The 18,388-nt window shown below is 40.6% G+C and overlaps 1 protein-coding gene across 4 annotated transcripts in view; it reads right to left on the bottom strand.

Annotated features, from left to right (window-relative positions):
- Positions 1-11,803, bottom strand: part of FBLN1 (fibulin 1) — an 80,977-nt gene extending 69,174 nt beyond the window's left edge. For 2 of the 4 annotated variants that reach the window (XM_015870504.1, XM_015870512.1), the window contains exon 1: positions 11,211-11,803. In XM_015870504.1, the coding sequence (XP_015725990.1) occupies positions 11,211-11,289 (79 nt within the window). In that variant the 5' untranslated portion in view covers positions 11,290-11,803. Of the gene's footprint in view, positions 1-10,334; positions 10,608-10,651; positions 10,672-11,210 lie in introns of those variants that run through there. The other 2 variants (XM_032446525.1, XM_032446523.1) reach the window with 2 other exon arrangements.
- Between the last annotated feature and the right edge of the window lie 6,585 nt (positions 11,804-18,388).

The raw sequence follows: 18,388 nt of genomic DNA, 5'->3' as shown, positions 1-18,388 counted from the left end.
AAGAAGCCAAAATGTTATTTAACCTGTTCATGTTCACATTTATTTTGACAAAGACCAGAAGGAACTTATACATGTTCCTCAACTGGCAAACTTTTGTTCATGGAGCAGTAAACAGCAGCTGAAAGCAAGATAATCCTCCCCAGTAACATAGTTGCTTTCAGAGAATAACCTATATTTCTGATGAGTGATTATAACCTGACAATTCCAAGCAAAAAAGGTTAGATAAGATTTTAGGATGCATCAGTCATCTAAGGGTAGGTACCCTTAAGGATGCTACTAATTCTACTGTGCAAATGTCTCAGCCACTGAGGATAATTCTGCTATCCCTCTTTAGGAAAGATTAAATTAAAATGGAAAATGAGTAAAGAAAGGCTGGGAGGGTGGTCAGAGGAATCAAAGCCCTGGTATATGAGGGGAGGCTGGAAAAACAAACAAACAAAAACAAGAACAAAAGGCTATTTTAAAAGCTTGTGGAAGAACATGGTTTCTGTCAAAAAATAGTACAGAGGTAAACAGCAATCAGGATGATGGGATCAAGTAAGCCAAACACTCTGTAATAAGAAAATCATTATATTTCTAAATGGAATTGCACTTAATGTTAGCTTATAAGAGAGCTTTGTGACCCAGGTCATTCTTCTAGTCTTACTTGCATATCCAAAATACTGATCAAAACTGTAACTCTGAAGTCCAGGCAATATTTCTCATGAATTCCTCAGTGTGTCCTAAATTTATGCCAGTGTCTGAAAACTAATTGCAGCTTACAATGACGCAGAGAAAATCTGTCCTGTGAATAAATATCTGCCTGTGGTGAAAGACATACATTTGTGTCTGATCTCTTCTTTGGGAATAGGGGATCCTGTCTGGTGCTCTCTGCCAGTATACTGCTAACAAACATTTCATGCACTGAATTTCATACAATGTGTTACAAATAATTGTATTTTTTTAGTGCTGTTGACTGCAATTAATCTTACTCATGCTGAAAAATGATACACATTTAACTGAAGTGCAGAGCTGGCTGCAGGCTTTTGCATGGCTTTGTACAAATGAGTCTTTAGCCAAATTCCTCTCTAGAAGGACAATCCCTGGCTCTGGACACAGATTCTTCCTCCCAGCTCTGGCAATACACCTCTACTCCAACCAAATAACTCAAGAATCGAAGCAGGCCAAGCTAAGCAACTTCCTCTGCAGAAGTGTGTCCAGAAAAAGAAGGCTTTCAGATAGATTGTTGAGGGAGAACTGTGGTCCAAGATCCCCTTCTTTTTTTCTTTTTCTTTTGTGACATCAGAATTCGTATCCTCCAAAGATCCTACTAGAACTCTCTGGAGAACAGGGGGAAGTGGAAAACAAGCAGAAAAAAAGAAGGACTCCACCCTCAAGGCCATTCTTCTCATACATAACAATAAAAGAGCGAAAAACATTTTCTCTAGCTTTCCTTCACAGTTCGCCATTAAAAATGGTATTATATGGATAAAACTCTATTCTTGCAAAATCTCTGAAAGCGCATGTCTCACACCTCAAGGTTCATCTCCTGACTGCACTGGAATTCATTCTGATTTTTTTTTGGCATCAAGAGTTACTAATGATCATTTAGAAACAGGGTAGACTTATTGCCTTGTAACTTTATTTTTTCCAGTGTTGTGGATTGAACTGTACGTGTGTATATTCACGTGGCTCCCAGTTGGAAGTCTTTGGGCAAGCAGTTCGTATTGAGGACATCTGTGCCTTCTTTGTCCTCTTCAGGGAACCAACAGTGCAGGGCAGCCGCAGCATGTCCTCACTTCTCACAATCAGAAGTTCCTTATATAGAGGACCTGGAAAGAAGGGGTAGTGGAAAGCAGACAATAGAAGCTACCTTGGCAACAACATCCCAAGGAGTCTCACTTACTATGTAAAAAGTGATGATTTTTATTTATTTATTTATTTATTTACTTATTTATTTATTCTGAATATAACTACATGGCTTTTACTGCAGCTGAGCAGCTCATTGCACCCCTCTGTGCTGGAATGACTGAGATCAAATACACGTTACAGTACTGCTCTTCTGAACTTGGTGCCCCTAAAACTGATTAGCCAAATGCTTAATGTTACATGCAAGTCAGACAAAGAAATCCCAGGCATCTGAGAGACAAAACATTTCTGGGAAAAGGCTGATGATACTGTTTGCATTCGGATAAAATACGCACTTTTATTTGGAAGGAAGAACTCTGGAGGAAAGTTGTAATATACAGGAATGAACTGTGTGGTCCATTGCGTAAGCTTCTGAAGAAATCATTTGGCTATCTGATATCATGAGACAAAGATATGAAGATAAAACCAAGATCTGTTAAGATGGTAACATTTACTTCTCATTCAGATTTTGCAGGTTACTTGACTGATTCAGGAGAAAATTCAAGCCTAATTTGGATAAAATCAAATGCATCTCCATCACCACCTTATCCCTGTAAAAAAATACGTGCAGAAGGGCAGCCATGAGAACTTGAGCTGTGAAAACTCTACATGTTAATATGATAACAACTGGGGTCCCTATCTTGATGTTAAGGTGGTACATGCAGTATTCTGAGAGAGGTTCCAGGAGTCCTCTTCAAGGAAAAGGATAGAAGGAACACAGCTGGAACTCAGATCCCTAATTTTATAGAAGCTGTCATGAAGGGGACTTACCAGATAACAAGAGGCAAAAGGTCACAGTAATTAAAACATTTTGTGCACATGATGCATTCATCTGCCAGCTATGAATTATGCTGACACTGGCAAAACACGTCGCAGCATATGGTTGGTTTTCAAAAAGTACTTTGCTAATCTTAGATGGACTGCCATACTGTGAAGGAGTTCAAAGCAAAAAATGTGGTCAAATTCAGTAAAAATTTCTATAACTTTAGACTTCTATGATGTAATAACTGCTTATTCAGCTGCTACAGTTAATAATTTCTGTAAATGAAGATAAGCTTAAGAATGTTATCCAAAAGCATGATTCCTGGAATGAGAAACCCTGCATTGCTTCTGGGAATCATGGAACAAAGTAAGGAGTAAATCAGACTGGATAATTCTCATGATACTAGCTTTCCAACTAGACCAAAAAAGGTCAGATTTTTTAATTAACAACCTACAATAGCAGTTATTCTGTACAGCTGCACTGCTGATGGAAAAGTCGATGCATGGCCCAGGATTAAGATAGCTGTTCATTACTCAGTGCTGATCACTTATAAAGCTGCTATCACTGATCATATGATCAAACCAAAGCTACGCCTAAACACAGTTGGACTTATCACACTAATGCTATTCAAGCCTTCTAGTTCCTCACTACAAGTGAAGTGACCATGATATTCATCGACCCCCCAGCACACACAACAAGATGGAGTAGAGTACAGATTTGGAAATAAGTCCAGGTCAAGGGGTCAAAGTCACAACTTCTTACTAAGTTGTTTTCAATCTTTTAAGCACATCAATTTACTCTGCAAGAGACTCAGCACTAATGGAATGCAAGAAAACAGAACACGATTATCACTTCTCAGCATATGAAGATACAGACAGCAGACAGACTCTGTGAAAGCTCAGCACCAGTCCAACAAGTTTCAGCAACAGTACATCATATTGAATTTCTGGAACCCTTGCTTACAACAGACATGCATTGGTTTAAGTTTCCAATTAGAAAAAAAAAAAAAAATATTTTCAACTTTTACAGCATAACTTTCTTGTCAAGAAAACTCCCTTACTGGTAGTGCTCATCTAACTCCTAGATAAAGAAGAAAAAATAAAAAAATAAAAAATGCAAACTTTTATACACCATTTGATCCTCAAAATGACAGGTTGACAATGTGTATTAATTAGGGTCATGGTTTTTGTCTTCCAAACTCCCTTTTTAGTTATACTGTTCTGACGGATCCAGAGAAACTGCGTATCCCTTTGGCTGCAGCTTCACTGTGATGTAGGTTCAGAGCAGACTAACTGTGCTTGGCCAGCTCTGCCTCTGCCGTACTAGTTGTTCATGAAACAATGACACTTGGCTAATACTAGGTAGACAAGTCAGCTACCTTTGTAGCAAGGATGACAGTGAAGTACTGGTGGCTGGAATTTGTAGGTTTACTTTTCTGGTTATCCTTACTGTAACTGTAGAATAGCTCTTTCTGGCAATGCAAACATTGGCTGGTGACGCATGGGATCAAACAGTCAAAGAGACAGATTTAGACAAGGGAAGAAAGCTGATTTCAAAGGTCCAGCTAGTAACAAACTATCAGGATAAGACTGCATTGTTGCACCCAATCTTGTGGGTAAACCTAGGGATTAGGCATACAGTGAGGAAATAATGATGAAAGAAAATAATGTACAAAGGAAAACTTGGCCTCACAAGTCCCTGAAACAAACACTTTGAATTGAGAGTTATGGAGCACCAAACGAAAGCACAGTATCCCTTAACTTGAGATGGTGTATTTGCTGGATTTCTTCAGAATTAAGCTGGAATTAAGCTCTTCCTTCCTTACACATCTAAAGAAAAGAAGCAAAAGCAAATGGATACTTTTCCTCCTTTCCCTCTCAAAGAACCTTCTAGCTCTGTGAGGGAAGTACCAAGCAAACAGCCTCCCACCTCCCTCCCCAGCCAACCTAAAAAAAAAAAAAAAAAAAAAAAAAAAAGAGGAGATGAGTGAGGTAAATAAGGGAGTGATCTGGGGGTTGGAAGGAGAAGTTGTAAACCTTTGGACAGTTACCCATTATTAGTCCTTCCATTAAACTGCTCGTACAGTTTCCCTAACAAATACATGAGTACTGCATTCAGGCCTGGGGCCCCCAACTCAAGAAAGATGTGGAGCTGTTGGAGAGGGTTCAGAGGAGGGCCACAAAGATGATCAGAGGGCTGGAGCACCTCCCCTATAAAGAAAAGTTGAGGGAACTGGGCTGGTTCTGCCTGGAGAAGACTCTGGGGAGACTTCATTGGGCCTTCTGGTACTTGAGGGGAGCATTCAAAGCAGGTGGGAGACTGACTTTTTACAGTCTGATAGCGATAAGGAGGTATTATTTTAAATTAAAAGAGGCAAGATTTAAATTAAATATTAAGAAAAAAACATTTACTCAGAAGGTGGTGAAGCCACCCTCCATCCCTGGAGACACTCAAGGTCAGGCTGGATGGGGGTCTGGACAACCTGACCTAGTGGTAGCAGCTCTGCCCATGGCAGGGGCTTTGGAAATATATGATCTATGAGACCCCTTTCAACTCTACCTATTCTATGATTCGATGATATCAGCTTGAGCTTCATAACACATGCACAAAACCTGAAGACAAGATGCGCTCCTGACTAAAACACAAACCAGTGGATCTACTGCATCCTACAAGGCCTGGCTTCACCACCTACTGGCCTTCCCCACTGCTGTTCCAGGCTACCCCAAGGGAACCTGTGAAAACAGGCCTCTCTTCCAGGCAGGGAGGGCACATTTAAAACTTATGGACCGACAAACTAATCACTCATGGTTCATCTGTTGCTAAAAAAGGGGATATTATCCACAAACACCCTTAAAAGGTTTCAGATTCAGATGAATTCTCATCTGAGTGTGATTACTTCAGAACAGCTGAGATTACTGAGAAAACCCAGCTAGCATACTAACTAAAGTAGCAGCACCCTAAAGGAAATGCCTGGTATGTTAGAGTGTTTTGTGGTTGGTTTTAAAACAGCCAACGTTTTACTGGAAATTTTCTTAGGTCTGGAGAACACTCATTTATGGGGAATGTGGCTCTGGTAGCACCAGCAGTGGCCATCACACAATTAAGGGGATTTTTCAAATATGGCCAAACCTCAATTTATGAGGTGTGTCTGTTTGCAGTCTATAAAATGAAGCTCTTAAAATTGTTGATGGTGGCAGCTGGGGATGAGGTAGTTGATGTGTTTGGTGATAAGGGAGGCAATGCTTTTTTGTAACATGCCTTATTTTCTCTGACAGAGAAAGTAAATACTAAATGTGGGTGTTGTTGTTTGTTTTGTTTTTTATTTTGCCTAACTTCTAATTAAGAAAATCTGTCAAAAAAGGAGGCAATTGCCTACTCAAAAAATGAGAGAAGACTCCAGGAAAACCATAATGTGTCCTATATGTATATCAAAACACCATAGATAACAAGGATGGAGGAACCCATGTGAGATTATCTTGCTGTATCCATTACTCTCAGGAAGAAATCATAAAATTTGGTAGTTCTAGGCAGACCTCTTTTTAGTTGTTCATAACAATATCAAGAGAGGCTGCTTCCCCAGTCCTGAACTTTAAAAATAAAAGCAGTGTTTTTTTCCTTTCTCAATTAAGAATATTTTTTGTTAATCCTCTCTTGATTCCTCATTTCCAATCTTCAGGGAATATGTCATTGAGAAGCTTTACATAAGACGTTATAATTTATTTATGATTAGTCCTGTTCATTTGTATAAAGGCCATGATCCAAGATGTACTGTAATAAATAACAGACCTCAAATAGCTTTGGAGCAAGTCCAAGTGAACACATATATATTTAAATTAAAGCAATTGAAATGGGAAGTATGTGAAAATATGACTGAGCAGCACATCTCACAGCTTAAAACAAATTCATGCTCTAACATTCCTGTACCTTCTTTTGTAAAATGGTTGCACCAAAGTCAGTTTCATATTGGAACCTCTCTGTTTTCATCTGACCAGAGAATCAACAAGAATAATAACGTTATTATATACCGTTTAAGTGGTATACTCTTTAAGCTTGGTTACTGAAAATATAAAATTAAGATGGACAGTGATGAATGATTTTGATTTACTACTATTGTTATAGTTAGTCTGGATACAAATTGGATAAGATGCATAGCACCAGGGGACAAGGTTCAAGTACCTAATGAAAATGGAAAGAACCGGAGAAAACAAAGATCCATTTTTCGTATATAGTTACATTGCAGTGGGTTAGGAAAGGTTCTCTTGGAGACATTACTAAACCTGTCTTACAGGAGATTTTCCTCATTGGTCAAATTATGTATATTGAACCACAAATTGCCATCTAGCTCTTAGAGATTTTCTTCCAAAGCTTTGTCATTAGAGGTACTCAGTACTCTGAGCCCGGAACTCAGCCTGCACTAAGAGCTTCAAAGCAGACCAACAGTAACGTTTCAAATGGATGTAGTGCTGGTATCATTCACATGGTTCCAGAGCTTAGTAAATGCATTAGCAGAAGATGTGTCAGTGCACCGAGGAAAACATGAGAACTGAAGATTATTGTATTGTCAACAAGAGAAAAATTTCAACACAACTTTTACTAATAATTTCAGACTAACTCTTATTGCAATGTCTTACTGTCTTGCTAGAGATGACTGTAGCAGGACAAGAATCATCATCCTGTCTGATAAACTGGCAAGTTAATATTGTAATTTTCCCTTTATTATGTGTCCCTGTCACTGTAAAATACCCAGTATGCTGCCTCTGTAGATATTACTTTGACTATTCCTGTTTCCAACCTACATTTTACTATAACCATATTACGCCCAGGAATTCTTCATGTTCTCCTAGGCCTATTCACTGATCTTTACTGACCTTCCTCTACTTCATATTCTTTTGGCTTCATGTGACCTCTTGCAGTATGTTCCTCTTGCTCCTCTTGACTCCTCCACTGACTTCTTTGTGGACAACCTTTCAGTTACTTCTGACTCAGCAGAATTTTAGTCTTTCGCCTCCACTTACACGTTTTATCTTGGAGTGATGTCATCCACTATTCCAGTTGCATGTAATGACTTCACTATTAAAATCCCAGCTTCTGACCTATTTCATCTAATCCACGGGCCTGACATTTCCTGAGTGCTTTACAAAAACATTTGTCTATTCTGGCTAAAATTATCTGCTAATTTCTTCCTTCCTCAACTTCATCCATTTTCCTTATTCCTTGTCACTGGCAAGCACCACTTTTTGCTACTTGTATTCACAAAGTTTTGTTTATTTATCTTTTTCATACTAAGCCATTTCATCCTACTATGAAAATTCTTGCCCATACCATGATTTTTTAGTTCAGATTTCAACTCTTGACCTGCTCTGTCTCATTCCCCTCATGTTCTTTACAAGTATACTTTGAAGACAGTAGACTCTTATTCTGCTAATCAAACTGATTTCCACGCCATCATCTTCAGATCTATCCACAGTTCATGAAAACAAATTCATATTCACCTTTATATTCGCCTTCTGCTTTCAAAAATGCTAACAAAAATACTGCTGAATAACTGACATTGGATGCCTACCTGTGTGACATGGTGTAGGGAGCCTGCTTTGGCAGGGGGGTTGGACTCAATGATCTCTAGAGGTCCCTTCCAACCCCTACAGTTCTGTGATTCTGTGACATAGATCTATTTATTGACAGTACATGTAGAGTTGATATCAAGCTTGCAATATTGGCTGTGCATAGCAATAAATAAACACATTTTGAAAATCCACTGACCTGCCATCAGATTTTGCCTGCAATCTCAAGGAATCATATAAATACACTGCAGTAACTTGATAAGCTAGTTTATGAATTTTTGTCTTGGATTTGACCAACACGTCTGCTTTCAATTACAGAGATGAAAAACAAGAGTTTAACATTTTGCTCTTCCCCTGATTGCAATAAAACATCATGACTGAAAACGGTTTATTAAAAAGAAATTCAACAGAAAACTAATTTAGAGGTAGACAGCACTCATGTTTTAGGATTAGATTTTTTGGTGGTACATGATTTTTAGGGGGTTGGAACTCGATGCTCTTCAAGCCATTCTATGATTCTATGATTAGGGAGACTGTAGCTATGATAGCAAGCAAAAAAGAATAAAACCAGCCTTTTATAAGTCCTACTCCACCCACATATTTCTTATAAACTTACTGCTATAAAAGCACATGTAAAAATCATGATCTTAAAATAAAACTCATTCCACAAACTCAGTGGAACATTTTTTTATTACAAAATATAAGCTCACACTGAATAGACACGTTTCCAGATGTTTAGTGAGTTAAACTGTCTGTGTCTGTCATACCAAGACATGCCAAAGACCCAGTAAGAGCGTGAACTGTTCATACACTGACTGGATGTAATGATGTGACTAATCCACCTCTTTCAGTAGGGATGGCAATTTATACCATAAGCAAAAGTTGTTATAATAAAAGTGCAATATTTAACTTAAAATGAAGTTGCATCATAAAATCCAAGTACGCACATTCCTATAAGCATTCTATCTCCACATGCAATGGGCATTTCCTCTGAACTTAGCCCCAGGTCTTTAATTAATAAATACTGATTATCTGATAATTCATTAGAAGAGAAAAGCAAACGAGAAAGCTGAAAGAAGAAAGCTTATGAGGAGGCTGTATTTCAGAAATAAGTTGATAAAGTAACTTGGCAAATTACATCATAAAGAGGCCCTTGCCTTTATCCCAAGCCTCTTTATAGTACTCACACAGAGGAAAACAGATTCTGCCCCAAACAGCAAACACTCAAACAACGTGAGTTTGCCATGTAACCAGCTCATTTGCTTGCAAAACTCAGATAGCCTTGTGAAGGAAAGCAGAAAAAAATATCTTACAGTGATTACAATTACTGGTAGGTTCCATAGCATATCCACATCTTCGAATAATACTTTATTCGAAGTCTTCCCTTCAAGAAGTAGTGTCCTAAACAAGGACCCTCATTTGCTCTTAGACGTTTAAGTCTAACTTTATCTAATTTAATGTTTTATTATTCTGAAGACACAGCAATTCCCACTGAAATTAGAGTTCTGATTTTTATTCGAGAATAAAGACCTGATATACCTTCTATGGACAAATTTGTCTATAATTTGCAGTAAGATTCAAAAGCCTGACATAACACATCCAATGACTTCCCCCCACCAAAAAAAAAAAAAAAAAAAAAAAAGGAGGAAATTAATCCTATTGACAAGAGCCTCAATCTACAGCAATCTGTGATTGTGCACTCTTTTTTCTTCTTCTTTTTCTTCTTTTTCTTCTCTCTCTCTCTTTTTTTTTTTTTTTTTTTTTTTTTTCCCCCCAAAAAAAAAAAAAAAAAAAAAAAGGAGTGAATTAGCTAAGGTTAAAGATACACTGAATTACACAGTGAAGTGATTCAGTGTTTTACAGCAGTTTTCAGCAGTCAATATTATTACATCCCTTCATTGTGAAGCATCAAAGCTACAAATGTACCCTGCCCTCAGAAAGAAAGTAGAAGCTATCCTTGGATTTTAGCACTAAACTTCGCTTTCCAGTCCCTCCTTATCCTGTTCCTCGTCTTTAAAAGGAGTGGCTAACATCCCCGTCCAAGGCAAGTATTTCAAAGGACGGCTGTCACAACTGCTGTGCAATTGGGAAATCCAAGAGCCAAATAGTAAATAATAAATTACCTCACTGGCTTTCGTCTGCCATCGTTAGGCTTGTGGGGGGGCACATGTTTGTAAATGTTTGCTGGCGTGCAGTATGATCCATTCTGGGCTCAGAACAGCCCCTCAGAGTCAGGCAGACAGATGCCACTGAGCCGCTAGCTATGATGAACCCACCGTCACAGCATGAAAAGCAGCTTCTCTGATATATCTTAACAGTTACACTTCCATACACTCTGCCGGTTTAAACCAAACAAATGTCCTCTTTTGATGCGGTTCCAAGAGAACAGGGAAATACGTGCACGGTATAGAGACAAGGCCAGCAGGACCCAGGTCCTCACCCTCCTCAGCAACTCCACCACGCAGCTCCACTCGGACGTTTCACATTCAGTCTTTGACATGCCAGCGCCCTGCCTCACTGCCTCCTGCTGCGGCCAAATCCTCAGCTCCCCCTCGGACCCACATCCCACTTTTGGAGTGCAACCCGGTGCCCGGCGGCTCACACCTGCCCTCTCCCCAGGGCCGGCCTCGGAGCCCCTCACGTCACTGCTTCGGAGCTGCCGAACTCCGCGGGCCGCGCCCGGCCCCGCCGCCTGGGCAGCCCCACTACGGCTGTTACACCGACTCCTTGCCCTGGGCAGCACAGCCAACCTGCCGGGCCGGAGCCTCGGGAGCGGTGCTCGCCACGCCTTTCTCCTCACGGGAACGTGGCAGCGGCGCTGTAAAGCCTGCCCGGGACGTCCAGGGGCACGGGTGAGGTGTGTGTGGAGGGGTGAAAGCCGCAGGGTAGCCCGGTGGCCCTTCGCTCTAAGTTTGCTCCCGCCCCGCGGTCTTGCTCGCCCCTCAGGCAGCCCGCCGGGACCCCCGCCGCCCGCACTGGGTGCCGCTTGCCGTACTTACCTTGTCCCCGGAGCGCAGGCAACAACGCCAGGAGCAGCAGCAGCAGCCTCAGCGGCCGGGCCCCGCGGAGCTTGTCCATCGGCCGGCGGGAGCACTCGCACCGAGCGGGGCTTGGCTCTCCCCGCTTCTCGCTCGCCGCCGTAGCTGCTGTGCCTGAGGTTATCCCAGCCGCCTGAGACCGGTTGGAAAAGAGCTCGGAAGAACCCCCCCCCCCTACACACACACACTCGGTGGGCTTTACAAAGATTTAATTCACTGCCTCCCCCGGTTAATTACACAGCCTGCAAGTGCTCAGCAGAACTGAGCGGCACCGCGGCTCGGAGGCAGAGCCCCTGTTGTGCTGATACCCCTACTCTCTCCTCGCCACCCCCACACAGGCTGTAAATGCGACTCCCTTCGGCTCGGAAAACTTTACAGATCCTCAGAGTGAACCTAGGGACGGCCTGACTGATTGTGTGAGCGAGAAACGCAGCGAGTTCTGTCGGAGCCAAGTGGGAGAAAGCCACAAACAAAGGCAAAGCAGAGGAAAAACAAAAGAAACCACCTAGCAGGGGAGGAAAGGTTTAACCTCTGGAGAGGAGATTTTTCAACACTCCCCTCCCCTTCCCCCTTCCTTGGTCTTTCCATGGATTTTGCTTTGCAATAACTTTTATTTTTCCAGTGCAAAGGATTTTAAAAAGGAGAGACATTCTAGAATTTCTAAACAAGCTTCGCTGGGGGTGTGGGGGGAGGAGGGGGGAAGACAAACAAACAAATCAACCCCACCGTTCTTACTTCTGGTAAAATACCAGGATGAGAATTTCTACCCAGCTCTGCTCTGTCGACCCCCACCTCCATTATCTTATTTAAACAGGAACACAAACACTGATAGTGGTCAAAGGCAGAGCTGGGTTGGAGGCACTCAGTTGGCTATGTCGCTGCCAAGATCTTTCAGATAACATGGGAACAATGTTTACGTGCAAAAACATGTGGAAACAAACAGGGAGTTCATCGCTCCACTCCACTTTGCAGTTGGTTTTACTCAGGAATAGCTGTAAGTTTCTTTATGTTTGCTTGGCAGTTGTGCCACAGGGGACTCTGATTGGACTATTTGTCTTGTGAGCACTCAGTGTGCCTGAGTATCTCTCCTCAAAACATCCAACTGGAAAACAGCATTTAAGACGCATTAGAGTTGAAAGCATGCAGATTTCTTTCTGCCTCTGGTGACTTGGTCTTTTCTCTCTTGTGGCCATGAGTTCAACTAGCCGAACAGCTTGCTTTCAGCAATGGTTTCAAGTGGTCAACTGAGGAAGGACAAGCTCAAGGAAAGCCTTCTCTCAGTTATCCTGCCAGCCTCCAGCTGCATTGAGTTTGGAACATTTCCTCAGAGCAATGTAATTTCTGTGTACTTAGTAGACCTCGGTGAATTCCTATCCCAGGTATTTATCCAGTCTCACCATGAGTTCTCGTAAACCTTTATCATCCGAAATATCCTTTGGCAACAGATTTACACTGATCTTCCACTGCTTGTGTGAAAGTCCATTTTTTTCCCTCTGCACCCAGCTTCATCCATCTTCTGCTGGTGCCTCCTCACTGCTGCAGGAAGACACATGAAAGAACTGAGCCCTATCCCCACTCCTCATGCCATGGATATCCTGCCCACCAGGTCATCCTTTCTGTGACCACTGTTTCTTCCTCCCCTCCCCCTAATTTTATTTTTTTCTTCCCTCCACCCCCCATTTCATTTGTATGGGGCAGTTAAAAAAAGGTGAGGGAGGACAGAGGACTAACTTTATGCAGGGGTATCTTTGCTTGCCTTTTCTACACACATCCCCTCTATTTCTGCCTCTTCTTTAAATGCCCTGCTTTCAAGTCTTCTTGCATCAGTTACAGTGGGACTTTGGCAGTTTCTTCACCACCTCCCAGCTGCTGTTTTTAACACATAGACAGCCTCAGGAGGCAACTAACAAAGATCACACCTTGTCTAAATTTTGCACCAGCTTAACTGGAATAGCTGTGTCTCCTTTACAGAAACCCTAGAGTCAGTTCCACAGTGGCTTATTTCACATTACTTTAAACCTGCTTCTAACCGATAAAAGATGAAAATAAAGAAGTTCACCAGTTTTACTGAAGCAATATAAAGTCACACATAATAGCTAGTCCACACAAGGGCTTACTCTGATTAACATCATCTGTAGAGTAAGAATTCCTTCTTCCTGCTTGGTTTGCCACCACAAGTTGATTACCAGGAACGAGGCAAACTCAACTAAGAATTTAAGAAATATTTCCAGAAACCTTCACAGCTACAGCCATCTGAAGATCTGATAATAGTCCTTGGTTGCCTTTTTCATATTAATTTGTATCTCCAGTGTATAAATTGGCCCTCTCACCTACAGTCAGATTCAGTGGCTTCAGGTACATGTGATTCTAGTTACTGACCCCAAGCTTTGTAGTGAGCTAAACCATGCACTTGGGGCTCAATTCAAAGCTCCTGGAAGTCCATTGAAAGTAAAGGCTTATGAGAGGGAACATTTTGCACAACCACATTTTTTTTTCTTGCATCTGTTTGCGAAAGCCTTGTAATCCTTTGTGTAGCTTTTAAAACAAACAAATTCTTTAATGAGGATTGTATTTTTACTTCAGAAGAATAAAAATAATTTGCGAAAGCTCAGATTAATGAGTAATGACAGTGTAACAAATCATTGCATAAGCCATTTCCAAGGGTCTTGTTGCAAGTAGATACAATCGAGAAGAATGACAAAGAATTCTGACTTGCTCCAACAAATCCATTACCATCTATGGCAGCAGGTTCACAGTTGTCATTTTTCTACATAGTTTAATGGAAACAGCAGTTCTTGCAGTGGCTTTAAAAGGCCTGTGTAAGGCCTGGTGAACAAAGGTTACCCATGAGGAATAATACTCTATAACTCTGTTATGAATGCACAATGATTAAGCAAAGTCCATGGAGTCCATCTCCCTGCATTAAATAAGACCCCAAACTCTACAGTAAGCAAATCCATAGTTACTGGAGTACAGATGATTCACGCAAATTTGTTCCAACCATTGGTGTGTGTGAAGTATAGCTGGCATTCAGTTTCTTTGCTGGAGAAAACACTATCTGAATCTTTTTTGAATTAAAATACTATTGTAATAATAAAGCTTTCTCTTTTCAAAAGACTTGGAAACAACTGTGTCAAATTACACTGGAAATTTGGCTTACATATATTTTTTAGCAATTTAATACTGGAAACTGATTTTTAAGGTTTATGGGCACCATTCTGATGTTCTTGTCTGTCCTGGTTGGGCATTAGTTTCTCTGATTGAACTCCAACACACGTTTAACAGAAAATCCACATCAAAATTTTCAGAAATGGATGCACAACAATCCTAAGTTATGTTTCAAAATTGTTAGTGTCATCACAGATGACAATTTAGTGGTTATTTTGAGCCTATATCAATCTAGTTTCATTCTGAATAGATATCTGGGCTCATACTCATGGTGACGTTACCATCACTATGGATTCAGTGCTCTGTGCATCCTAAGTGACCTTCAAAGTAACTTAGAATAATGTAGCTTGTGGAAAATTCATATCACTTGCATATCTTTGCTAGGGATTAGCTTAGAATAAATCACTTTTTAGATAAGCCAGTTTGTACCCCAAGCCATAGGCTCCTCAAAATCAAGACAACTGATTATCCATACCAAACAGATACCGGCCTGAATCATGCCAGGCCCTAGATGAGCAAGGGAAGACAGGATGCGTGGGAGCCTGCTCTGTTCCCTAGTGTGTACAAAACTGTGCCTCCAGCTGCGTCAAGAAGGCTGCCCTGGACACCATCCCATATCTCATTTGGTTTAGAATGGCATCCTGCAGCTAATCTGGCTCAGGAATCTTTCCAGAATAATTGCAATGTCAGATGAAATTTTTAACCATCCTAAATTGGAACTGCTCTTTATACAAATATATACATATACTGTATATAAACATATATGTAAAATAATATGAATTCCTATAGCCCAAGCCACTTATACCATACTGGTAGCAATACAGATGCTTGCATCCAAACCAGGGAATGTAGTTGTTCTCTACAGCTCAAATACACAAGAGGATAGTTAATAGAGCTTTCATCTCACAGACAAACCCTTTCACTGCTAGGCTGATCTCTGAACATTTTTTTTTTCCTCTTTGTATGGATTGGTTTGCTAATATTGAGGCAGAATTCAACTATTTTTTTTTTTTTTTGCTATTGTTTAATATTCCAGACTGAGACTGATAACCCTGAGCCTTTTTCAACATTATTTCTTCTAAATGTTTCCAGTCTTAACCCATTGTTGAGTTGATATCCACTTTGTAGGTGTTGCCTACTCTCTATTTTCTGTTGGATTGAGAAAAACATAGATATAGCTATCTTGGACACTCAAAAAAGATAACAGCTTTCTATTCATACGTCTTCTAAGACATGGAAGAGCTTATTGGGAGATAAAGGAATGCTTTGATGATCCATGCCATTTCCCTTGTGGCATTCCTTGTAGAATTCAGGAATAAGTCAGTCTGACATTCATGAGGTATTTCCTGGCTCTCCTTCTAGGGATGCATCCTTGCAGTCTCTCAGATCACCTCCATCTCATAAATTTCCTTCCCCTTTCAAGACTCTCTCACGTCACCCCAGGAAGAGCAAGTCTTCTGTGTGAACAGTCAAGGCATTTTGCAGGACCTGTGGCTTAGGAAGGCTGGGCTCAGTTCACATAGGATATAGAGCAATGTGAGTCATGCACATATGGCTTGGAGGGGACAACGGTATCTGCCTTAGATCCTGCCTGGGGCCTCCAGAAATCTAACAGCATGGATCAGTCATTACTTTTATTGCGGTCTGCTGGAGGGTGACTTGAATTTGCCCATCAGCATCTGTGCCAGTAGTTAGTTTCAATGTTCAAACAAAAACAAAATCTCATTATAAAGCTTGGGGAAAATCCATCAATAAAGTAAATGGCTATTCTGGCAAAAAGCCATTTCCCTTTCTGACATCTCTGATAAATCTGAGCTCCATCCCTGTCAAACAAAGACAATATCCAAGTATGTGGTCAAGTGATCTTGAAAAGAAGAAAGTACACAAGTGAATTCAAGACATTTCAGATTTGCATAAATAAAATCCCAGAGCAATTAATGGCTCAAAATCAGGGACATGCAGCTTTCTACATTTCCACACGGTCACTTAAAGTCTATTTCTTTCACTACTATTTCATTATTTTATGAATTTATGAATTTGCTGTGTTTATTATGAACTTTATTTATTTATAAAATAAGTTTAATAAGGAAAAAAAGCGATCCATCTGCAAACGGTCTTAGTCCTGCTAGAAAACCTTTATCTTACCAATAAAGACTGAGATTTAAACTCAGGACTCAACGTAAACAGCCAGTCAGCAGAGAAGAGCAATAATGTTGATAAAGCTCTGTAACAAGTTAATGTATAGCAGGTTTCCTTCTCTTCCTTCAGCTTTGTAGACTGTCTCTGTTCCTTTTCCTTAGCCTTGGATTCTTTGATAGATTCCCAAACTTCATGTACTCATCTACCACATGTTATAGACTTGGGCTGCGATGGTTTTGTCTCAGGAAGCCAAGATCATCCTTGCTGGCCTGCTTTTACGTGGGCTGCTCCAAAAGTAGTGCTTCCTACTTTATCATGCTGGCCCACAATGTCTGGTGTGGACATTGTATGGCAGTAGAGGTTGAACCTTCCCACCATCTTCCCTTACGTTTTGTTGCCGTGCAACAGATGGCAGCAGAGGGACAGTCTGACAAAACGAGGTCTGACATAGAAATATGTATAGTGCAAAGGTGTGTCCCTGAATTTCCCCATGCAAAAAAAATGGCACCTACTGGCACTCATCAATGCTTGTTGAACATTTATGGAGACCAAACAGTGGTTGTGAGCACAGTGAAGCGGTGGGTGCTGCATTTCAGCAGCAATGACAACAACAGTGGGTCGCCAATGCATATACAATTTTTAGTGATGGCTATTGGATAACACATTAATGCAAATTAATTAAAAAGTTATAGTAGTTTAGCAAAGTGAAATAAAAATGTCATAAATATTACCATATTTTCTGCGCTGTTCTACAGAAACTGGCTGACTGGATACGCAAAGCTGGTGGACTCTGGCTCTTAATCAGAAGGCTGGAAAAACTAGATTACCTTTGGACAGATGTAAAGAATGAAAACCAAAAGCCAACGGATTGGACCCATTAAATGAACACTAATGGATTAAACTATCCTACGCTTCATGTACCCTATGGTTCATGGTAATCAGAGTAGACATTTTCAGCTGAATATACTACATTATTAGGAACAGCCTATGCAGATGAGATTATCTCAATCTTTGGAGAAATACAGTGATTTATTTTTAGCTTTGCATTAAAATTGAGTTTTTCAGTGTGCCAGGTGTGATGTTCCCATATTAGGTCCTCACTGAGTTCTGGAAGTAGACCTAGCAGTAGAATTGAGACTCCATTTGAAAATGAGATCTAACCAACTAGCCCTGTACTACCTGCTGTTTATTCCAGCAAACTACTTTCTCTCAGTCTTCTACTTAATCCTTTTGACTATAATCTCACAGTTGTTCTTATATCTAGTCACACTTTGGAACTGGATCAATGATCCTCCTGCTAGAGGAAGGAGCAGTCCCCAGCTCAATGTACAGAAGGATGTGACATACAGACAACAGCAATTTACTCTAAAAGGAATTAGAAAAACCATGCTCAGACTCCTCTCAAAAACTGACCCCTCACCCCCTGCAATACCCAACTGTTCAGGAAATAATTATCTGGAAGAAACATGGCCTGGTAAATAACATGCGTGAGCAGTCTTTAACAGAGGGTCTGCTTCCAGCTTTCTCTCTGGCTTATGAGACGTCTTTTGGCAAAACAATTTACAATCTTGTGCTTCATTTTATCTATAATAACCCGACCTGTAAAACTTTCTGAGCTCCGTAAAATTCAACAAGCTGCATAAGCTGCAGCTTATGTTATAGTTAGCTGTTATAAACTTCCTAACTTAGCTGTTATGAACTAGCAACTGTAAGCCATTAAGTTCACATGAATGGGATGCAAAGTGATTCAGGCCAACATTAGCTTAGATTCTATTTCTCTTATTTAAAAACATCATATTATACAGTCATCTGCATTGGAGTAACGTTAGCAT

The sequence above is a fragment of the Coturnix japonica genome, chromosome 1 (genome assembly GCF_001577835.2).
Source record: "Coturnix japonica isolate 7356 chromosome 1, Coturnix japonica 2.1, whole genome shotgun sequence".
In the NCBI taxonomy this organism is placed as follows: Eukaryota; Metazoa; Chordata; class Aves; order Galliformes; family Phasianidae; genus Coturnix; species Coturnix japonica.
The sequence above is the reverse complement of the archived record's forward strand: the minus strand, read 5'-3'. Positions and strand labels throughout refer to the sequence as shown.